This window comes from Mobula birostris, chromosome 31 (assembly GCF_030028105.1).
Source record: "Mobula birostris isolate sMobBir1 chromosome 31, sMobBir1.hap1, whole genome shotgun sequence".
Lineage (NCBI taxonomy): Eukaryota > Metazoa > Chordata > Chondrichthyes > Myliobatiformes > Myliobatidae > Mobula > Mobula birostris.
Genome location: NC_092400.1, coordinates 21,333,609 through 21,358,772, shown reverse-complemented (window position 1 = coordinate 21,358,772; position 25,164 = coordinate 21,333,609). Strand labels below are relative to the sequence as shown.

The 25,164-nt window shown below is 39.2% G+C and overlaps 1 protein-coding gene across 4 annotated transcripts in view; it reads left to right on the top strand.

Annotated features, from left to right (window-relative positions):
* The window catches only part of atxn2 (ataxin 2), a 137,756-nt gene that overhangs the window by 78,545 nt on the left and 34,047 nt on the right, over window positions 1-25,164 (top strand). For 3 of the 4 annotated variants that reach the window (XM_072248016.1, XM_072248018.1, XM_072248017.1), the window contains 5 exons: window positions 2,048-2,139; window positions 3,679-3,876; window positions 6,509-6,687; window positions 13,134-13,331; window positions 23,939-24,115. In XM_072248016.1, coding sequence (XP_072104117.1) covers window positions 2,048-2,139; window positions 3,679-3,876; window positions 6,509-6,687; window positions 13,134-13,331; window positions 23,939-24,115 — 844 coding nt within the window. The remainder of the gene's footprint in view (window positions 1-2,047; window positions 2,140-3,678; window positions 3,877-6,508; window positions 6,688-13,133; window positions 13,332-23,938; window positions 24,116-25,164) is intronic. The other variant, XM_072248019.1, reaches the window with a different exon arrangement.

Sequence of the window (25,164 nt, the reverse complement as noted above, 5' to 3'; positions counted from 1 at the left end):
TCACTAGATGTTCTTTGCTTTTTACACTATTCGCTGTAAACTCTAGAGACTGTTGTGATCAGGAGATCAGCAGTTTCTGAGATACTCAAACCACCCCAGCCGGCGCCAACAATCTTTCCACAGTCATTGCCACTTAAGTCACATTTCTTTCCCATTCTGATGTTTGGTCAGAACAACTGAACCCCTTGGCCATGCCTGTATGAGTTGCTGCCACATGATAGGCTGATTAAATATTTGGATTAATGAGCAGGCATACCTAATCAAGTAGCTATTGAGTGAATGTTGCAGTTTTATAAAAATTTTGTCAGGCCACTTCTGGGGAGGGTTCAGAATAGGTTTACCAGGATGCTACCTGGATTAGAGGGCATGTACTATAAGGAGAGGTTGGACAAACTTGGGATGTTTTCTCTGGAGTGGCAGAGGCTGAAGAGAGACCTGTTAGAAGTTTGTAAGATCGTGAGAAGCATAGATAGTACTTTTTTCCCCCAGAGTCACAGTGTTTACTAAAATTCATGCATTTAAGGAGATGAGAGGTAAGCTTCTTCACCCACTCAGTGTTGGTTGCCTGGAATGTGCTGCCAGGAGTGATAGTAGAAACAAATACAATCAAAGCTTTAAAAAGCCTCTTAGATAGGCACATAAATATGCAGAGAATGGAGGGATATGGCCATTGCCTAAACAGAAGGGATTAATTAGGTGTTTAATTTGACATGGTCTGTTCCCATTCTGTTCTATGTTCCGCTGTTCATATAAAATAATCTGTTTTTGTGGCTGGGCTGTGACTATGATTTAGTCTTGACATTTAATAACTTGCACATCTCAACAAAGCATGACATTTGAAGAGTATTTTATCTAAATAGCTCATTGGTTATTTTACTAATTTATTTTTTGGAGAAGACATGAAAAGGCTTGCACCTTTTAAGGTTCACTAATTTACACAATTTGTTGCAAGTGTTTATACTCTTGAAGTTGTCCATTTCATAGCATAAAGCTGACAATTTCACTATGACATCCACAACATTGCAATGATACATTGATGCAGCGGAAAATGTGCCGGTGACCTGGTTTGATGTTGATCTTGAGTGCTGTGTATGCACATTTTCCCTGTGACTGCACGTGTTTTGCTGAATACTGTAGCTTTCTTCCATGTCCTAATGAAGTGTTGGTAGCTAAATTACTGCTGTAAATTGTCCTAGATCTTAGTAAACGTTGGTGGCATGAAAATCTGGGGGAATTAATTGAAGGGCATGCAACAGAAAATGGACTCTAGGGAAATTAGTGGAAAAATGGAACTGACCAGATTTATTATTAGAGTATGTACATAGAACCCCGAGATTCTTTTTCCTGCAGGCACGCTCAACAAATATAAAGAATAGTAACTGTAAGCAGGATCAATGAAAGAGCAAGTGCATAGAAGACAACAAACTGTGCAAATGCAAATATAAATAAATAGCAATAAATAACGAGAGCGTGAAGTAACAAGGTAGAGTCCACCAAGTAAGATCACTGGTTGTGGGACCATCTCAGTAGATGAGTGTAGTTATCCTCTTTTGTTCAAGAGCCTGATGGTTAAAGGGTAGTAACTGTTCTTGAACCTGGTGCTGAGAGTCCTGAGACTCTTGTACCTTCTATCTGATGGCAGTAGCACGAAAAAAGTGGTGAGGATCTTTGATGATGGATGGTGCTTTCCTACGACAGCTGAGAGCAGATGTAGACCTAATGGACTGAGTGACCTCTTCCTCTATAATATGAAGATACCATAAGTATTGACATTAGTAACTGAGCGTAATTTAACATTCAGTCACCTTAGTGCTACATTTTCTTTTGTAGCTATTCTATTCAATGGGATTAACAGAGTGGCAAACTTATTGTTTTATGGTGATCAGATTGAGCTTCAGTAGTTATCATGAAAGCAAGTAAATTGATTAGCATTTAGTTAATAATTATTTTAAGAAATGCCTTTGTCAGTTGTAATTGAAAATTTAAGTCTGTTGGTAGATTTAAAAATAGGATTTTTTAACAGAAATGTCTTTTTTTTTGTTCTCAGTCTAATGGTTGGGATCCTAATGACATGTTTAGATTTAACGAGGAAACCTATGGAGTAAGATCAACCTATGACAGCAGTTTGTCTTCATATACGTGAGTACACAAATTTTAATAAACCTAAATTTTTGTCTAAGCTGTAATGTTTGTAAGGCCTTCTATTCATATTAATTGTTATCAAATTGTTTTCAAATGTTTTTGGAAAATTGGCAGTAAATTTATATTTTTTAATAATGCCTGTGTTATCTTCTAAGAGCTGAACCAAAATAGTACATTGTTCCTTTGTTTCTTTATTGCTTAGCCTTTTTTTATTTATATCAAAGGTACTGCCTTTGTACAGGGATGCTCAAAGCTTTATTGCAACTTAAAGTGATGGAAGTTACTTCCTTTGGATTTTTTGCCATTGTTAGACTGCTGTGTTTTAAAGTACAAACTTAATTTGTCTCATTGCCAAATAAAATTTTGTAATAAATTGAAAATAGTCCTGTAGCAGATTATCATCTAAATGGAAATAGATTGTATGAAATACAGGGTGATTCAAGCTGCAAGAGAGTTACTGGCATTTGGCCTTTATTCCAAAGGCACTGAACTTAGAAATGGGGGTTCTTTCTGTAACAATTGTACCGAATGTTGTGAGACCACATTTGATATATTGGGCACAGTTTTAGTCCCTTTGTTCACAAAAGAATACAGCAACATTGGAGGCATTCCAAAGGAAATTAGCGTGGTGAATCCATAGGATGACAGAATTGACCTATCAAGGGAAGCTGAATGGTTTAGATCTGTGTTCCGTAGTTTGGACTAAATGAATATGACAGGAGAGATTGCTGAAATGTTTTTAATAGTGAAAGACACTCAAATGAGAGACAAGGTTTCAAGGTGTTAAGGGGTCAGTCATTTTAAAACAGATCATAGAAATTTCTTCTTGCAAGAAGAAGTGAATCTCTGGAATTCTTTGCTCCAAAGAGTCGTAAAGGTTAGCTCAAACGTTCAGAGTACATATATGTCACGATATACAACCCTGAGATTCATTTTCTTGTGGGCATACTCAATAAATCCAACAATCACAGTAGAATCAGTGAAAGACCACACCAAAAGGGCGGACAACAAACTATGCAAATACAAGAAGAAAGAAAAAAATTGAAAAAAATATATTGAGAATATGAGATGAAGAGTCCTTAAAAGTTAGTCCACAGGTTCAGTGAAGGGGCAAGTGAAATTGAGTAAAGTTATCCTCTCTGGTTCAAGAGCCTGACGGTTGAGGGGCAATAACTGTTCCTGAACCTGGTGGTATGAACCCTGAGGTTCCTGTTCCTCCTTTCTGATGGCAGCAGTGAGAAGAGAGCGTGGCCTGGGTGGTGCTCTCTGGGTGATTCTATCTCTTTAGAAGTGGAGATACATAATTTTATTTGAAAGTTAAGGGGACTGAGAGCTGCAGGGAATTGGTGCAAGTGAGAAGTTGAGGTCTGCTTTAAACCGGCTAATGTCATATTTGATGGCAGGGCAGGCTTGAAGGGCCAGGTACCCTGATTCTGCTCCTATTGTTTTTTTTGTTTACAGATTTTTTTCAACATTCCTTAACACTTATGCTCTGAGGAATGTACTTTCATCTAACATTTCTCCTGTTTCTTACAGGGTACCATTGGAAAGGGATAATTCTGAAGAATTTTTACGGCGGGAAGCTAGAGCAGCTCAACTTGCTGAAGAAATTGAATCAAGTGCCCAGTATAAGGCAAGAGCTGCATTAGAAAATGATGAAAGGACAGAAGAGGAGAAATATACAGCTGTCCAAAGATCTTCCAATGAACGCGAGAGCCATGGTGCCAACTCTAGGTATTGTCAAGTTCAAAACCAGAATATCTGTATTGTACAACCTCAGTCGCAAAAAATTGGAATCAATACCAATTGTGTGTGCGCACGCGCATCAGCATGCATGCATGGCCGCACAGATTGTTTTGTGTTGATTGAGGGGAAATGCTATAAATGGCTAGGAATCACTTCTATTCTGCTTTTTAGGGCAGTGCTATAACAGGTTTAACCTCCACTTGAGATCATAGGCAACGCATTGCTTTATCATCTCATTGAAAATTTGATGTTTTACAGTTAAGCCTTTTGACACAACACATATGGAAAGACTTTTTTTCCTCGAATAGGGAAAATAAATTACTGGACACAGGAAAGTTGATGAAGGCAAGGCGGTGGATGTTGTCTACATGGACTTTAACAGGATCTTTGACAAAGTCCCGCATGGGATGTTGGTCAAGAAGGCTCAGTCACTTGACATTCAAGATTAGCTAGTAAAATTGGATTAAACATTGGCTTCAAGGAAGAAGATTGAGAATGGTAGTAGATTGTTGCCTGTCTGACTGGGGGCCTGTGATTGGTGATCAGTGATCTGGATGATAATGTGGTAAAATGGATCAGCAGGTTTGCAGAAGACATCAGGATTGTGGGTGTAGTGGACAGCAAGGAAGACTATTAAAGCTTGCGGCAGGATCTGGACCAGCTGGTGAAATGGGCTGAAAGATGGCAGATGGAATTTAATGCAGGCAAGTGTGAGGTGTTGTACTTTGGTAGGACCAACCAGGTTAGGTCTGACATGATCATTAGTAGGGCACTGAAGAGTGGGGTAGAGCAGAGGGATTCATCATTCCTTTAAAGTGGCATCATAGGGTTGTAAAGAAAGCTTTTGGCATATAAATCATTGTATTCAGTTCAGGAGCTAGGGTATGATGTTGAAATTGTATAAGGCATTGGTGAGGCCTAATTTGGAGTATTGTCACCTAAAGATGTAATTAAGATTGAAGGAGTGCACAGAAAATTTACAAGGATATTGCTAGGTCTTGAGGACATGAGTTATAGGGAAATTGAGGGGTACAGATAGGGTAATTGCAAGCAGGCCCTTTCCACTGAGGTTGGGTGAGACTACAACCAGAAGTCATGGGTTAAGGATAAAAGATGAAATGTTTAAGGGGAACATGGCGGGGGGGGATCTTCACTCAGCGGGTGTTGGGTATGGAATGAGCTGCCACTGCAAGTGGTAGATGCAGGTTCAATTTCAATGTTTAAGAGAATTTTTGATTGGTAAATGGATGGGAGGGATATGGAGGGCTATGGTCTGGGTGCAGGTCAATGGGACTAGACAGGTTAATGGTTTGACACATACTAGCTGGGCCGAAAGCCCTGCTTCTGTGCTGTAGTGTTCTATGTCTAATTAATTGAGGAGAGAAAGTTTGATTGGATTACAAAACATTTTGGCCACAGAATGGTTGAAAATTGGATAAATACTTTGTTTGGAAGGATGATAAATGGTTATGAGTATTGCATCAGTGTTGGATTGTTAGCTTTGGCATAGTCATTATGTCATTAATGTTTCTGTTACTGTAAGCTTTTATAGTTTTAGAAAATTGAATCTTTATGTAAAGAGGGAATTATCAAGGATATGGAGAATCAGCAGGGAATTGGGGTTTGAATTGGTGGTTCCAGAGCAGGCAGTGCTATTAAGGATAAATGGTCTTCCTATGATTTTCTACTGTTAGGTTAGTACTTATAATTTATTTAATTGAAAACCTATCCAAAAATTTTTTTTAATGGGGATTTCTTTTAATACAAGAAACTGACAATCATTATGAGGTTAATTTTTCTCTGCAAAATTCAGTTGTTTTTAACAAACAAAATAGCAGTTCCATTTAACATGAGAATCAGAGTTAGATTTATCATCACCAGCATGTGACGTGAGATTAGTCAATTTAGCAGCAGCATTTCAATGCAATACATAATCCAGCAGAGAGAAAAAATTAACAATAATAAATAAACAAGTAAATCAATGGCATATATTGAATACATTTTTAAAGTGCAAAAACAGAAATGCTGTATATAATGAAAAAAAGTGAGGTAGTGTCCAAAGCTTCAATGTCCATTTAGGAATCGGATGGCAGAGGGGAAGAAGCTGTTCCTGAATCGCTGAGTGTGTGCCTTCAGGCTTCTTTACCTCCTCCCTGATGGTAACAGTTAGAAAAGGGCATGCCCTGAGTGCTGGACATCCTTAATAATGGATGCTGCCTTTCTGAGCAGAACCAACATTATAAATGTAAGAAATATCTTGCAATACTGTTGTAATGTTTGATGGTGCAGCAATTAAATAAATTTTATTTGGTTTCTGAGCAATAGGTTTGAGTGGGGTAGCCATCCAAGATTGTGATTGCGCTTTAGTGATCCTTGTTGAAAATGTAAATTTGTAAACATCAGGTTAGAACATGTTTCCAGTCATGCCATCCATTGATCTGGTTCACATCTCCATAATGGAGATTAGGGTATTTGATTCCTATAGGAACAATGGTTCAATTTGTGTTGCCTGTTTATGATATTATTATATTTGTTAATTTGATCCAAAGTTAAAGTGTACTCTATTATCTTTCTCCTTCCCTTCTCCCCTGCCCTACTCCACCACGCTTCCTTCTACTAGAGAAAATAAATATATTCCACCAGGGCAAAGGAATAGGGATGGAATGTCATGGGGAAGTACACGACAGCACTCACCAAGAATCGGGCAGACTGGTTCAGGTCCACCACCTTCTCGGGCTGGATCTCATACATCAGATTACAGCCCTAATTCTGGAACAGACCAAAGAGTTGTGAATGGAGGCAAGTATTCATATTCTATATAAGAAGACGACAATAATATGTATAAACATTGCAAATGCGGTCGATAAGACCTACAATGTTAGTAATCAGGCAGCAAGTTCATTGGTGGGTTCTAACAATTATCTGTGTTCTTTTAACCAACACACACAAATTGCTGGTGGAACGCAGCAGACCAGGCAGCATCTATAGGAAGAAGTACAGTCGATGTTTTGGGTCGAGACCTTTCGTCAGGACTAACAGAAAAAAGAGATAGTAAGAGATTTGAAAGGGGGAGGGGGAAACCCAAAGTGATAGGAGAAGACAGGAGGGGGAGGGATGAAGCCAAGAACTGGGAAGTTGATTGGCAGAAGGGATAAGGCTGGAGAAGGGGGAGTATCATTGAACGGAAGGCCTTGGCAGAAAGAAAGGGGGAGGGGAGCACCAGAGGAAGATGGAGAACAGGCAAGGAGTAATTGTGAGAGGGAAAGAGAGAGAGAAAAAAATTAGGGATGAGGTAAGAAAGGGTGGAGGGGCATTAACGGAAGTTAGAGAAGTCAATATTCATGCCATCAGGTTGGAGGCTACCCAGACGGAATATAAGGTGTTGTTCCTCCAACCTGAGTGTGGTTTCATCTCGACAGCAGGGGAGGCCATGGATTGACATATGGGAATGGGACGTGGAATTAAAATGTGTGGCCACTGGGAGATATTGCTTCCTCTGGCAGACAGAGCGTAGGTGTTCAGCGAAGCGGTTTCCCAGTCTGCGTCGGGTCTCACCAATATATAGAAGGCCACACCGGGAGCACTGGACACAGTATATCACACCAGCAGACTCACAGGTGAAGTGTCATGTCACCTGGAAGGACTGTCTGGGGCCCTGAATGGTGGTGAGGGAGGAAGTGTAAGGGCATGTGTAGCATTTGTTCCACTTACCAGGGTAAGTGCCAGGAGGGAGAGCGGTGGGAAGGAGTGGGGGTGGGGGGGAACGAATGGACAAGGGAGTCGCATAGGGAGTGATCCCTGTGGAAAGCGGGGTGGGGGGGGGATGGAAAGATATGCTTGGTGGGATCCTGTTGGAGATGGCACAAGTTACTGAGAATTACATGTTGGACGCGGAGGCTGGTGGGGTGGTAGGTGAGGACAAGAGGAACCCTATCCCTAGTGGCGGGAGGATGGGGTGAGAGCAGATGTACGTGAAATGAGAGAGATGTGTTTGAGAGCAGAGTTGATGGTGGAGGAAGGGAAGCCCCTTTCTTTAAAAAAGGAAGACCTCCTTTGTCCTGTGTTCTTTTATTTTGTGTAATGTAGTATTAGTGAAATTTTGGTATTAAATCCATATTGATAGATCATAGGCATTTAATTTTTTTGACAATTGTACATGGTTAAAGATGGTTCATTTGAATAGAAAAGGCTTATTTGTTTTTCATTAATGGCCTCAGAATAATACTTTTCATTGGTTGACATACAGTAAGTAGATTGACAAGCATCCCTGTGAGGTGGAAAGTGTTGGCATTGTAGAATGCAAAGCTTTTAGCTAGCTATTTATAAGTATCCAAGTACTACTTGATGTTCAGTTTTTGTTTAAAGATGTTGAATTTATTTACTCGTTTGCAGTTGAAAACACTCCAATTTTTATTCGATTGTTTTTGTTGTAATATTAGTGAGGTCTCTGTCAATCAGGGTCAACCATGGATGTTATATCCCAGCTGTCTAGATGTGCAAGCCTGGGCAGTACGATATGAGGAGCAAGCTCCCCCTCTCCACGCTTCTGATGAACCCAAAGGAATAGCAGAGACCAATACAGTTTGGTATCAGTGGCATCGCATGAGTTGCCAGTCAGCGTTGAACTCAACGTAGGACTGTCTTCAAGGACTCTTGCTCCGGATTTTTCCCTCTGGTTTACTCCCATAGCCTTCCTCATGAGGGGGTATAGCAGCGAGGCAGTGGAGGTTTTAGATCAAAGTTTTCCTTCTCCAGGATGAGCTCCCAACCACGGCTGATGGGCCCCATCTGCCCAAAGTGACTGGTTTTAAGGTGCCAGTAATCTGCCCTTGCCCCTTCTTCTGTCAGTAGAAATTGTTCTGTCGAGCTTAGTAGCTAAGCCACACGTGACTTGGGAGCTGGACTTGGTTATCTGAGGCTATTTGAGGCGACGTCATTGGGAGTATTTAATAGGTAGTGGGAGTTTGTCCCCATTATCACCCCTGGCTATAACAACCTTAAGGAACCAATAATATTCATGCTACCCTGATCTATGCAATATTACATGCCCTGATACTAATACTTTTATAAATAGATTCTTCCCTCCCCTTCCTTCCCTTCTGTAAAACTTGTCTTCAAATCTGCTTCAAGTTATAAATCACAGGAATCTGTTTTACTATAAATGCAGACATAAGATCCCCTGTTGTAATATACTGTGAATATGTCATAATAAATATCTGGGTTATTAAGCATTCCATCTGCGCCAGTGCCTTGGAATTGAAGTTATTACCTAACAGGCTTGGTAGATCTGAATAATCTTGATTTTAGCTGCACAGCTTCTTCAGTATTGAGGGCATGGTGTTTCTCAGAAGTGGGATTTGGAGCTTGGAGTCGATTGCCTTCTCCATCCAGTGTCCTTCCTCAGCATGGAGTTGCTGGATTTCAAAATGGCGTGTACCTTAATAGACCAGATGGTACCATGCTTTTGGTGGCTAGCGGCATGTTCTTCCTAGCCATTAGTATTGATACTTCCCAGCAGGAGAGCAATTTTGAGTGTAACTTTGTATAACTGAATCACAAGTGCAGGTGCATTTTTTTTCTAATAAAATTTAGTTATAACTAGACTTGAATTTCTCAGGAATTGCTTGGGAAATGTCATTAACATTGTAGATAACAAGAATAGTTCTTCAAGCAGTTACATATTGAAATTTCTAAATATTTGACTATAAAGAAATTTTAAAAAAGATAGTGGATTTATTATCTCCCTCATTTAGTGTTTGTGATAACTTAGCTTCTGTATTTTAAAATGCTGCATATATTGAGGGAGTATAATTTTAAGGTTAAGATTTAATTGAAATGAACACCGCTGGATTTGTTTTAACACTATGCATACTGATCGATGTTCTATATGAGTGAGGAGTAGGAGCAAGCTATCCAGACCCTCAAACAATAATAATTCATTGTCTTTTCCTGGATGGCTGGTCAAAGTAGTTCAAAATACTCATGACTCGGGAATTTAATTTGCCATTCAGACCAAAAGGATATAAATATGAAAGCAGAACATAGCAAGAATAGGCTTTCAGCAGTTCAGTATGATTATAGATGTACATCAGTCTTCCCCTTTCTCTATATTCCATTGACACCTTTCACATTTAGAAATGTATCTGTCTTAAATATATTCAACAATCCTTTGGCTTTTACAGTCACCTCCAGTAGTAAATTCCACAGGTTCACCACTGTCTGAGTTAAGAAGCTTTTCCTTGCCTTAGACCCAAATCTCTTGTCATGCGGCTTGTGACTATGATCTATTATTCCAGCCTCTTCAGTTAGGGAAAATATCACTCCTGCATTCATTGGCTAGCCCTGTCAGAATTTTCTAAACTTACAATTAAATTTCCTTGCATTTTTAAAAATTCTAGTCAAACTAATCCTTCCTCATTCAATGGTCCTATCATCAGGCCCTGAGAGATGGGTGCAGAATTAGGCCATTCGTCCTTCGAGTCTGTACTGCCATGTCATCATGGCTGATCCATTTTCCCTCTCAACCCCATTCTCCTGTCTTCTCCCAATAGCTTTTCATGCCCTAACTAATCAAGCCTATCAACAACCGCCTTAAATACACCCAGTGACCTGGCATGTACATCTGCCTGTGGCATTGAACTCCATATATTTACCATCCTCTGGCTAAAGAGATTCTCCCTCATCTCCATTCTAAATGGATGTCCCTGTATACTGGAAGCTATGCCCCCTGGTCCTAGAAACCTTCACTATAGGAAATATCCTCTTCACATCCACTCTATCTAGACCTTTCAATGAGATCCACCCTCATTCTTCTAAATTCCAGCAAGTGTAGGCTCAGAGCTATTAAACAATCTTCATATAATACCTTGTTCATTCTTGGAATCATTTGCATAAACTTCCTCTAATGTCAGCTCATCCCTTCCTAGATAAGGGGCCCAAAACTGCTCACAATACTCCACGTGTGGTTTGACAAATGCCTTACAAAACCTCAACATTGCATCCTTGCTTTAATATTCTAGGTCTCTCGAAATGAATGCTAACATTGCATTTGCCTTCCTCATCAACAGCTCAACCTGCAGGTTAACATTTAGGGAATCCTGCATGAGGGTTCCCAAATCTCTTTGCACTTCAGGTTTTTGAATTTTTTCCCAGTTTAGAAAATGGTCTATACTTTTGTTTCTTCTACCAATGTCTATGATCATACATTTCCTGACACTGTATTCCATTTGCCACTTATTTGCCCATACTTCTAATCTGCATAAATCTTTCTGCAGCCTCTCTGCTTCCTCAGCACTACCTCCCCCTCCACCTATCCTTGTATCATCCACAGACTTGGTCATAGAGCCATCAATTTCATCATCCAAACCATTGACATGTAACATTAAAAAAAAAAGCAGTTCCAACACCAACCCCTGCAGAACACCACTAGTCACCGAGAGCCATCCAGATGGGGCTCCCTTTATTACTACTCTTTGTCTCCTTCCAATCAGCCAGTGCTCTATCCATCTTTCCAGAAATGCCATGGGCTCTTAGGAAGGTATGTTTCCTCAGGTGTGGCACCTTGTTAAAGGCCTTCTGAAAATCCCAGTACACAGATTGACTGATTCTACGTTGTCTATTATGCCTGTTATTTCCTCAAAGAATTCCAACAGATTTGTCAGGCGCGATTTTTTCCTATGGAAACCATGCTGACGTTGGCCTATGTGTCATATGTCTCCATCTATCGTGAGACCTCACCCTCAACAATCGACTCCAATATATTCCCAACCACTGAGATCAGGATAACAAAGTAGATAATTTCATATTTATGCATGCTTTTACCAATATGCTCAGTTGAAGTCATTTTGGGATCTTTGTGCACGCTCCTTGCAATTCACAGTCCCATCCACTATAGTGTCATCAGTGAACATCCAAATATTGTTCATTGTCCTGCAGAAAGATTTCAGCCCGAAACATCGACTGTACTCTTTTCCATAGATGCCGCCTGGCCTGCTGACTTTCTACTGCATTTGTGTGTATCACCTGGATTTTCAGCATCTGCAGATTTTCTTTTGCTTATGGTCTAAATATTGTTCTGTTTTTTAAATTGTTGAGGTGCAAATAATTATCCTTACTTTTCATCTCCAAAAATTCACTTGTTCGTACTGTTGCCTGTCAATTCATGTCAATATGTTGCTTCCAGTATCATGCAATTTAATTTTACAGACTAGCAGTTTGTGGCACTTTATCAAAGGTGTTCTAAAAATCATGATTCATCATCCACTGGGTTTCCATGGTCTATTCTACTGGTTACATTCTCAAGTATTACATTTTTCAACTGTCTGTTAACTCGTCCCTCTTGCCTCTAGAAAATTCCTACCTCTAACATTAGGCTGGCTGGTCTCTAGTTTCCTATTATTTCTCTCTCCCCTTTGAAATAGAGTAGTTACATTTTCTACTGTCCAATCTGCAGGAAGTATTCTATAACATGTTGAATTCTGAAAAAGGATAACCTATATAGTCACTATTCCACAGCCACCTCCTTTTAGTTATCTGAGATGCAAATTAACTAGTCCTGGAATTTTATCAACTGTCAGAGCCATTAGATATTTTCACCAATGAGAAATATATTATTCCTATTTGTTTGCTCTTAATGTTTTGTGCCGATAACTTTTAATGCAGCATTTCTGATATTTAATTCAAATTGAAATAAATGATGATGGGATACCTACCAATTTAGGCACCTTGATGCCCTGATCATTTTATTAAATGCAACACACACAAAATCTGGAGGAACTCAGCAAGTCAGGCTGCGTCTATTGAAATGAATAGATAGGTGATGTCCTAAAGAAAGGTCTCGACCTGAAATGTCAACTATCAGTTCATTTCCATAGATGCTACCTGATCTGCTGAGTTCCTCCAGCATTTTGTGTGTGTTGTTTTGGATTTCCAGCATCTGCAGGATTTCTCATATTTAAAATGCAGGATTGATACTTATTTCCATTTATCTTTAATTCCATTTGTAATATATCCTAATTCAGGTATTTGGAAATTCCTAAATAAACTACATTGGTTTTTACAAAATGCTGAATATTACAATTAATTTCTGTAACATATGGTCAAGTTTTAAGTCTTGTTTGTGGGAAATATTAATGTAAATTGTCAATATATGCTATTTTGTAATTTATGTATAATAATTTTCTGTTGCTTATTTTATCATAATTTTCCTTAGTTTTTACTTTCCTTCATATCATTTGTCCTGTCAGGTGTTCCCTGGCCATCGCCTTGCCCATCTCCTTCCTCTCGCCCACCTTCTCGCTACCCATCAGTACCCAACTCTCTTCCACTTCAGGCAGCCTCTCCTACCAGACCCCCCTCGCGGCCTTCAAGGCCTCCATCTCACCCCTCCACTCATGGTTCTCCAGCTCCTGTCTCTACTATGCCTAAACGCATTTCTTCAGAAGGTACCATAGATAGCTTTCTTTCTTCATATTTGTTTTCTTTTACTTGATTTATATTTTAACCTGTTTGAAAATTAAATATTTAATCCATCTAACTAGATGGTTGCAATGTATTGAACCTGACTTTTCTTGAAATTTATGTTTAATATTGTCATATATGAACGGCTGCATGGACTGTTTATGATGAGCTTGCATGTTTAATTGTACATGATTACACAAAAATTGACTTGGAAGAGGTAATTAATTTCCAGAAAGATACCACAGAGGTGTTGATTTGTGCTTATTAAAGTATCATTGATAGTATATATAGATTAGATTTTTGGTAGGATGGGATTAAGAAAGAAGAATAAACCTTAAGTATTATTCACAGTTAAACGTGGTAAAAGGTGAGAGAGTCTTTATGGATTGGAAATAAGCAGCACAGATACTTTCAAAAGAATCATTAAAAAATATAATTATCCATGTGGGGGAGAGTTTTTTAAAGAATTTAAATGGGAAGTTTATATCATGTTTCTTGATGCAATACATTGGAGTTTAATTATGAAATGCTCTAAGTGAATTGTGTAGAATTTGACAGAGATACTTGTTCAGATTCCTATTGGCACACTCTTTATTTTTTAAGCAGGTTTATGGATATTGACTAAAACATGAAAACAAAATACAGTGGAAATAAAGTTTAAAAAGTGGTTTGTGGAATAAGTGCAAAATATGAGAAAGTGAATTTTTGTTATTAGCCATATTGTAATTCCATAAGAATTTGAGTGATGTCAAATTTAGGACTAATACCTTCCAGTATATTACTTGATGTTTTCGTACTTAAAACTAACTCTGCGCTTAACCCTAAATGTATGGCAAGTTCACTGCATGCATTTCAAGTTGACACATTTAAATGTTGGAATTGTTTGTTGAAACAAATAACTTTCAGAAAATGGTGCTTTATTTCGAACGATGAACAGCTGAAAATGGTTGATTTGCATATTTTAAAGAGAAGTGTAGCATGCAGGTATGAAGTTGTGGTATTGGAAAAACCTATGTGAACTTGTCAAACCATGTGCTTCACAGATTGCTGAGAATAAATAAAATTATAAGGTATGCACTTAGATTATTTAAATCATTAATATATTCCCTTATGTGTAAGAGTTGGTCAGTGGTATTTTCAATGGAGCAGATAGATGTGTCTGATGAATAAATTCACTCTTTTCTACACAAAATCCCTGCTATATTACAGTTTGTAATAGCAGATCCCTGTGATATAGATATTAATGATACAGGTGAATAGAGTCTAGGAGACACCATATAGAAACATAATGATCCTTCTCTGAATCAGGCAGATACTCACTGTTATTTTACATGGGAAAACAGAATGAGGTAGTAAAAGGCTTCTGGCATTTGTGGCATCTGAGAATGAACTATTAGTTTTGGGAGGTGGATTTCTGGCATAAGAAGCCATTTGACCAGTTACACCTATGCCAATCATAAAAGAGCCATTTAGGTTTATTCTGTCTTCCAGAACGGAATCATAATATGCAAATTGTAACCATTTTGTTTCTCACCCCGCCAAGTACTAATAAATGTGTAATGGGTTTCTGCCTCAACTCCTTTTTTAGGCAGTGAGTTCACCAATCATTGAGTGACACTTAAATAGAATAATGATTTGGTGAGCAAAGTCAGCTCAGATTTATGAAAAGAAAAGAATGTTTCACCAATCAGTTGATATTGTTTGACGATGTGTCTAGTAGAAACCACTGATATATTTGGTACTAAAGAAGGCTTTTGATGAAATCCATTACAAGAAGTGTATGAAAAATCCAGAGCACTTGGAATTAGGTTTAATATACAGGAGCTCCGTGGATTATGAGGTAGCTGATTAATGGAAATCTGACTTTGGTCAAGGTTTCCCATTCATTTCTAAAGATTTTCAAGCTGCAAATAAAAAAATGTTTCTTCAATGATTGGATGCAGCATATATTTCATTAGATTAACTCTGGGTGGTGTTAGGGTGAATATTCAATAAAATGAAAGATTTATAGCATGTGTACAATGATATGATATGGATAGTTTTCAGGAAAGAAACCTTGCAGTTATCTCTACCTTGGTTTGAGAGTTAGTTAACAGATAAAAAACAAGAGCATGATATACAGTGATCTGTGAGGTACCCCATGCCACAGTGATTGATGCTTAGTCTCAACAGTCAAGTCTGTTTCATGGATTGTGTAGGTGAAATGTAGAATTTCTAAGTTTTTAAATGATGTAAAACAAAATGTGCGTGGGAATAGTGATGAGGATGCAAAGAACGGTCAAGAGGATATAGACCACAAGACAAACCAGAAGTGGGCTATTTAGCCCATCAAGTCTGCTCTGCCATTCAATCATGGCTGGTCCTTTTCTCCCCTTCTGCAGCCCCACTCCCCTTATCCCCGTAATCTTTGATGCCGTGACCAATCACTTAGACAAGGTAAGTGAGTGAGTAACAACTTGGCAAATTGAGTACAGTATGAAAAGTGTGTAGTTATCTTCTGAGGAGGAAAAACAGCGTCTGTGAGGTTTTTTTAAACTAGTGAGAGATTGGGAAATATTGATGTTCAAAGGAACTTGTGTATACATATGACTGAAAACTAAGATGCAGGTGCAGCAGACTGTTGAGAAGGTAAATGGTACTTTGTCATTTATTGTAATAGGATTGAAATGCAAGAGTAAGGATGTACGAGGGGTGATTGATAAGTTCGTGGCCTAAGGTGGGGGGAGTCCATTTTAGACAACCTAGCACATTTATTTTTCCTACATTTACACACTTAGTCCAGCGGTCGTGGAGCATATGGATCCCTTCTTTGTAGAAGTTGGCATCTTGGACCTCCAGAAAGTGGTCCACAGCAAGGGTGATTAATAAGTTCGTGGCCTGAAGTAGATGAGGAAAAACTTCAAACTTTCTGCATTTTCACTCAGAGTTGAGCTGCACGTGCATGTAACGAGAGCTGTATAACTCATCTCCTTCTACCTTAGGCCACGAACTTATCAATTACCCCTGCTGTGGACCACCTGGAGGTCCAAGATGCTCTCATTACATGCACGTGCAGTTCAACTCTTTGAGTGATAATGCAGAAAGTTTGAAGTTAGTAACTCACCTCCTTCTATCTTAGGCCACGAACCTATCAATCACCTCTGCTGTGGACCACTTCTACAAAGAAGGGATCCATATGCTCCATGACTGCTGGACTAAGTCTGTACCTGTAGGAGGGGATTATGTTGAAAAATAAATGTGCTAGGTTTTCTAAAATTGACTCCTACTTTAGGCCACGAACTCATCAATCACCACTCGTATAGCTACAACTATATTAGTCCTCAGTGATATCACGCCCCATTATGTGTAGATTTGATCTCCATTTCTAAGTAACCATGTCTGTGGTGTAGATGGAGTGCAGCAAGGATTCACCTAACTTTCTGGCATTGACTAATATGTCTTGAACATGAGCAGACTCTGTTCTCTAGATGTTAGAAGAATGAGCAGTTAGATAGTCGACATATGTTTCCTTTGGCTAAAATGCCTGGAACAAAGGATCACCACCTGAAGATGAGGGAGTAGCCATTTTAGGACAGATGAAAAATATCTTTGTTCAAAATAGTAACAGATCTTTGGGAGTTTCTTCTCCTGTGGTTATTGTATTTAAAAGAGATGGATAGATATCAGGATATTAATGAATTATGGTGGATAGGGCTGGAAAATGATGCTTGAGGTAAAAGATTAGCCATGTTCTTGTTGAATGGTGGAATGAGTTGAGGGGTTGAACAGCCTTCTCTTACATTTTTTCCCCCTATCAAATTTATCTCTATTCTACAATCTTAAATTCATACTCTATGTACAGTGGCATGCAAATGTTTGGGCGCTCCGGTCAAAATTTCTGTTACTTTGAATAGTTAAGTGAGTAGAAGATGAACTGCTCTCCAAAAGTCATAAAGTTAAAGATGAAACATTTTTTTTCAATATTTTAAGCAAGATCAGTGTATTATTTTTGTCTTCTACAATTTTAGAGTGGAAAAAAGGAAAAGTGCACCATGCAAAAGTTTGGGCACCCCAAGAGATTTGAACTCTCAGATAACTTTTATCAAGGTCTCAGACCTTAATTAGCTTGTTAGGGCTATGACTTGCTCACAGTCATCGTTAGGAAAGGCCAGGTGATGCAAATTTCAAAGCTTTATATACCCTGACTCCTCAAACCTTGTCCCAACAATTAGCAGCCATGGGCTCCTCTAAGCAGCTGCCTAGCACTGTGAAAATTAAAATAAATGATGCCCACAAAGCAGGAGAAGGCTATAAGAAGATAGTAAAGTGTTTTCAGGTAGCCATTTAGTTCGTAATGCAATTGAGAAATGGCAGTTAACAGGAATGGTAGTCAAGTTGTGGTTTGGAAGACCAAGAAAACTTTCCGAGAGAACTGCTCATAAGATTGCTAGAAAGGCAAATCAAAACCCCCACTTGACTGCAAAAGACCTTCTGGAAGATGTAGCAGGCTCTGGAGTGGTGGTGCACTGTTCTACTGTGCAGCAACTCCTGCACAAATATGACCTTCATGGAAGAGTCATCAGAAGAAAACCTTTCCTGCATCCCCACCACAAAATTCAGCGTCAGAAGTTTGCAAAAGAACATCTAAACAAGGCTGATGCATTTTGGAAACAAGTCCTATGAACTGATGAATTTTTTGGCCGCAATAAGCGAAGATATGTTTGCAGAAAAAAGGGTGTAGAATTTCATGAAAAGAACACACCTCCAACTGTTAAGCATGGGGGTGGATCGATCATGCTTTGGGCTTGTGTTGCAGCCAGTGGCACGGGGAGCATTCTACTGGTAAAGGGAAGAATGAATTCAGTTAAATACCAGCAAATTCTGGAAGCAAACATCACACTGTCTGTAAAAAAAAAAACTGAAGATGAAAAGAGGATGGTTTCTACAACAGGATAATGATCCTAAACACACCCCAAAATCCTCAATGGACTACCTCAAGAGGCGCAAGCTGAAGGTTTTGCCATGGCCCTCACAGTCCCCTGACCTAAACATCATCGAGAATCAGTGGATAGACCTCAAAAAGCAGTGCAAGCGAGACAGCCCAAGAATCTCACAGAACCAGAAGCCTTTTGCAAGGAAGAATGGGCGAAAATCCCCCAAAAGAGAATTGAAAGACTCTTTGAGAAAGCGATTATGAGCTGTGATACTTACAAAATGGGGTGTTACTAAGTACTGACCATGCAGGGTGCCCAAACTTTTGCTTTAGGCCCTTTTCCTTTTTTGGTTATTTTGAAACTGTAAAAGATGGAAATAAAAAAATAATCTTGCTCAAAATATTAAAGAAATATGTCATCTTTAACTTTATGCCTTTATGGAAATCAGGTCATCTTTTACTCGCTTAGCTATTCACAGTAACAGAAATTTTGATCAGGGTGCCCAAACTTTTGCATGCCACTGTATTTTTTTTTTAGCTCTGCTAAGAGAAATGGGTTCTGTTAACCCTGAATAGGCCCTTTATAACTTTATTGACCTGTTAAATATTTCTTCAACCTTTTGTCCCAAAGAAATGACTTAAAATTCTTCAGCTCTTTCAATGTCTTCTAAACCTTTTTTTTAGAACAACAATATCCATTCTGTAGATGACCAGAAGCTTACGCAGGATTCTAGCTGTTTAGACAGTTTCAGCATGACTGAAAATGAAAATAAAAATTACCGGAACCATTTTCAGGGTCATGCAAGGTCTGTAGTTAGAGAAACTGAGTTAACATTAGAGATTGAAGACTAAAGCTATAACTGAGAAAATTTAGTTTTAAGCTGCAGATAATAGAACATAGAATAGTACAGCACAGTACAGGCCCTTCGGCCCACAATGTTGTGCCAACCCTTAAACCCTGCCTCCCATATAAGCCCCCACCTTAAATTCCTCCATATACCTGTCTAGTAGTCTCTTAAACTTCACTAGTGTATCTGCCTCCACCACTGACTCAGGCAGTGCATTCCACGCACCAACCACTCTGAGTAAAAAACGTTCCTCTAATATCCCCCTTGAACTTCCCACCCCTTACCTTCAAGCCATGTCCTCTTGTATTGAGCAGTGGTGCCCTGGGGGAGAGGCACTGGCTATCCACTCTATCTATTCCTCTTATTGTACACCTCTATCATGTCTCCTCTCATCCTCCTCTCCAAAGAGTAACGCCCTAGATCCCTTAATCTCTGATCATAATGCCTACTCTCTAAACCAGGCAGCATCCTGGTAAATCTCCTCTGTACCCTTTTCAGTGCTTCCACGTCCTTCCTATAATGAGGCGACCAGAACTGGACACAGTACTCCAAGTGTGACCTAACCAGAGTTTTATAGAGCTGCATCATTACATCGCAACTCTTAAACTCTATCCCTCGACTTATGAAATCTAACACCCCATAAGCTTTCTTAACTACCCTATCCACCTGTGAGGCAACTTTCAGGGATCCATAGACATGTACCCCCAGATCCCTCTGCTCCTCCACTCTACTCAGTATCCTGCCATTTACTTTGTACTCTGCCTCAGAGTTTATCCTTCCAAAGTGTACCACCTCACACTTCTCCGGGTTGAACTGCATCTGCCACTTCTCAGCCCACTTCTGCATCCTATCAATGTCTCTCTGCAATCTTTGACAATCCTCTACACTATCTACAACACCACCAACCTTTGTGTCGTCTGCAAACTTGCCAACCCACCCTTCTACCCCAACATCCAGGTCGTTAATAAAAATAACGAAAAGTAGAGGTCCCAGAACAGATCCTTGTGGGACACCACTAGTCACAATCCTCCAATCTGAATGTACTCCCTCCACCACAACCCTCTGCCTTCTGCAGGCAAGCCAATTCTGAATCCACCTGGCCAAACTTCCCTGGATCCCATGCCTTCTGACTTTCTGAATAAGCCTACCATGTGGAACCGGTAATGGGGAGGCAAGGAATAGACAAAGCTGATAACGGGTGGTGTGCAGATTGCTGAGGTGATTTCTAGGTTTAAAATGGCATCTGATTTATAAGTCTGCTTTTGGCAGATATGCTGTAAACACTTCGGTCACTTGTATTAGTTACTTGTTATGTTTGCACTTGGTAGCTTACCATTTTCATGTATTCTCTAGTTTGCTCTTGCCAAGTATATTGTCACTGGTGAATTTATTTTTAACACCGGACAAACTAGGAAAATTTCCTCGGTTAAAGCAGTATTTATTTTGCTATCATGTGGGAGAAAGATGCAAAATCCTCTAGCCTTGATTCTTTTGTTCCAAATGCCTCTTTTGTGTGGTTTACGGAGTGCAGTATATTATGTTTTTAAGTACTTAATTTTCTCCATGCATAATATAACTAATGATAACTGTAAGATTGTCCCAATAATTATTTCCTTAATTTCCTCACTAGGTTCCAATAAATTGGTTAAATGATAATTCTTTGTGATCGTTAATTGTTGCCGTGTTCTTTTGATTCATTGTAAATGAGCAAGATCAGTGCAGAACCTAGTGCAGATAATGAACCGCCTTCATTGCCTTCCTGAAAATGTCAAAAATCACTGCTTTTTAATTTGGTGTCAGTTGTCCCAAGTGAATAACATAACATAAGCATATACAACTGACTTTATTTAAAAACTGCTCACTCTAAGCACGGTGTAGTGTCTAACGCTAGTTGGAAATTTTTATTTCCTCCAAATCTTCATTTTCATTATAATATTCAAGATGATTGCCGATACCTTCAAATTCTTCGAAGTTCCTAACAAGCTGAAGTAGTGAAACCGTTTCATTTTCACTCCCATCCTTTACTGGCATCTCCAAGCCTGAATGCTTAAAACTGCAGTGAGCAAAAGTTTTGAGCTGTTTCGCTGCTTATTTCTCACCAGCGGTCAGTGACAAAAATCACTACTTTTTGAATACAACCTCATGTAACTGACACTGTTTAAAAACTGTTTGCTTGAAGCACTCTGTAGTGTTTCACAGCCATTCATGTGGCTGGGTTGAATTGTTCTCCAATCTTCCCAATCCACTTGCAAACATTTCATCACCATACAAGGAGATATCATCAGTGCACTGTTCACTTGTGTCCCCCCCCCCCCAAGTGCTAGGCACCACAAGTGAACAGTGTACTGATGATATCTCCTCATATGGTGACGCAACATTTGCAAACAAGTTGCCGAGATTGGAGAACAACTCAACCCAACCATCATCCACCTGAGCTATGCATTTAGAGAGTTATTTCCACCGCAAGTGCACTCGGCTGTCGCTAGTTGAAACTGTTCAGCAACAGCCTCTTGTTCCAATTAAGTGGCATAGTGTCCCAAATAAATGAAGGAAAGCCCAGGTATTTTCTTGATTAGCTTTTGTTCTTTAAGAATTGTCTCAAATAAGTTGCTGCCCCGATTAACTAATTGCCCATTAACCAGAATCCACTGTATTCATTTTTCAGAATGCAAACGTCGCTGTCAGTGCCAGTATCAAGTGCCCACCTAAAATTGCCCTTGATTACATTACCTTTATAATATCTTACTGACATGTAAATTATACAAATATTAATTTATATAAATGCTTAATTTATTGAATTTAACAAGGATCTGGTGGTTGCATTTTGTGCACTCTTACACATTTGACTCTCTCAAGTACATGCACAATCACAGTGTTAAAGAGAGAGGACATAAAGTGTGTATTAGTGAATATTCTAAGTGGGCAGTAGTTGCTCTAGATAAAAGTCAAGTGTATTGTCACTTAATTATATACATGTATACTGTGAAAGAAGACAATATTTCTCCGAACCAGGGTATAAAGCACGGTAGAATACATAACACACATATAACATGCAATAACTTAGGAAAATAAGGATGAAATCTATAGATAAATTACTCATAAATAAACAAAGTGCATAAATTAAATGTCAGGTACAGAACAGGTTAACCGGTGACACTTCAAATGTGATGCGGCAAGGAGTTCAGAAGTCTAATAGCCTGAGGGAAGAAGCTGTTTCTCACCCTGTCTGTTCTTGTCTTTATGCATCAGACTCTCCTGCCTGATGGTAGAAAGTCAATGAGGATACTGGATGGATGGGTAGGATTCTTGATAAGGGTACTGCGTGCTCAGCGCTCCTGATAAATGTCTGCAATGGATGGTAGGGAGACCCTCTGATCCTGTCAGCTATTCTCACACTCCTTTATAGGAACTCCAGTCCAGTGCTTGGCTGCTCCCATACCAGATGGAGATGCAGCTTGTCAGGATGCTCACAATGATGCTCTGCTCCTGAAAAATGGGGTAGTGGGGGGGAGGGGGAGCTCGTCTGCTTCAACGTTCTTCGGAACTGGATGTGCTGGAATAATGTTGACTACTTGTGATGTATGATTAAATCCTCAGCCACTTCTGAATTCCTGCATGAGGTGTTATTCACATGTGTTATCTCATGTTATATCACAAGCCTTCTGGAGAATGTCACAAAAGAATTTGTTTATTTTGTCATTTATTGTTTCAGAAGAGTTGCAATATTTTAAGTGAAAATCCTGCCATTTTCCCCAGGTTTTAGCTGTATTGTCTTGAAGGTCTCAGGTTCAGTTTCCATCATAAAGCTGTTTAGTCAGCAAATGGGTTAATTAACTGCAATTTCCATTTTTAAATTAAATTCACATTCAATGTGGGGAAAAATTATCATTTAGTTTTTAGATTTCCACCTTGTTCACATTTATGTTAAAATGAGTTGTCTGTCATTTTAAAAACAACTCGAATTTTATGTTGTCGAAGTTGTCAGCATACTATTTGATATTACACCTTGGGATGTCTTACAAAGTGTAATATTACAGAGTAATTGCATATCAGGAAAATGGCCATTAGTATTTATAAACTTCTAAAATATAATATGAATGTTTTTTTAATCTGTCCAGCTTGATTCACCATTTAGGTCTTTACAGTATATAAAAATTAATTTGCTACCTCTCTTTTCTCTCATTGCAAGGTTCACTTTACTCCCCACAGACAGCTAGGTAAATATAGAAAGGGGGCAAGTTATGGATTAACAACAGTATGGACCTGCTTACATGAGGGGCTTACTTTGGAGCTGGGAAGTGATCGGGAATGATGTCTTTTTTTTTAAGACACCTGAAGTACCATGTAGCATTATGTGAAATATGGAAATATTATGAAATGCTTATTTATTTCAATTTCCTTGGTTTACTTCTGGTTCAGCATGAGGTGTGTGTGTGTATTCATACATATATATACATACACTCAAAATGAAAATGGTCAACTGTGAGCATTCAGTTGAAAGTGTTACTTGTCTTTACTTGTCTGTGAATATTTGAGCAAAGGAAAACATGCCATTATTTCATAGTTTGTGATATCAATTCTTGAGGGGTTAAAGTTTCATTTAATTATATAGGTCATGATTTTAAGCCGTCTGATGTAACTGACAGTTAATTCAATGCACAGAATAGTTCCTTTTTTAAAAAAGCCTATTGTTTTATGAACCAGCAATTTGATTTGCTGAAATTACACCTTAGATTTGTAGGACTGTATCATCTAACTTTGTCAGCTTCTCCATTTTACTTGCTCACTGCAATGAATGCTTGTATTTATCATGTTTTGTTCTATCATTAAGGTCCTCCACGAATGTCTCCAAAGGCCCAACGCCATCCTCGACATAGAGGCCCCTCTGGTCGAGCTGGAATGTCTTCAGGTTTGGATTATATACCCCACAGTGTATCTGGAGAAATTTCTGCCCCTGTACCTCGTAACAGTTCTTCAGGAGGAACTTGGTCATCTGTAGTTAGTGGTGGTAAGTCGTCTTAAGGTGCCCAATAAAGTCAGGTATTCAAGTTCTTTAAGGATGTTTAAAAGAAGCATCTTGCATTTAGGCAAAATCCTTCAATATGGACAAATGTTCCAAAGAATAATTGTGCACTTGTGGATGACTATAAGACAAAGGAGCAGAAGTAGGCCATTCGGCCCATCGAGTCTACTCCACCATTTTATCATGAGCTGATCCATTTTATCCTATTTAGTCCCACTGCCCCGCCTTCTCACCATAACCTTTGATGCCCTGGCTACTCAGATACCTATCAATCTCTGCCTTAAAGACACCCAATGACTTGGCCTCCACTGCTGCCCGTGGCAACAAATTCCATAGATTCACCACCCTCTGACTAAAAAAATTTTTTTGCATTTCTGTTCTGAAAGGGCGCCCTTCAATCCAATCCTGAAGTCATGCCCTCTCGTACTAGACTCCCCCATCATGGGAAACAACTTTGCCACATCCACTCTGTCCATACCTTTTAACATTGGAAATGTTTCTGTGAGGTCTCCCCTCATTCTTCTAAGCCCCAAGGAATACAGTCCAAGAGCGGACAAACGTTCCTCATGTTAACCCTCTCATTCCCGGAATCATTCTAGTGAATCTTCTCTGTACCCTCTCCAACGTCAGCACATCCTTTCTTAAATAAGGAGACCAAAACTGCCCACAGTACTCCAAGTGAGGTCTCACCAGTGCCTTATAGAGCCTCAACATCACATCCCTGCTCCTATACTCTATTCCTCAAGAAATGAATGCCAACATTGCATTCGCCTTCTTCACTACCGACTCAACCTGGAGGTTAACTTTAAGGGAATCCTGTACGAGGACTCCCAAGTCCTGTTGCATCTCAGAACTTTGAATTCTTTCCTCATTTAAATAATAGTCTGCCTGTTTATTTTTTCTGCCAAAGTGCATAACCATACACTTTCCAACATTGTACTTCATTTGCCACTTCTCTGCCCATTCTTCCAATCTATCCAAGTCTCTCTGCAGACTCTCCGTTTCCTCAGCACTACCGGCCCCTCCACCTATCT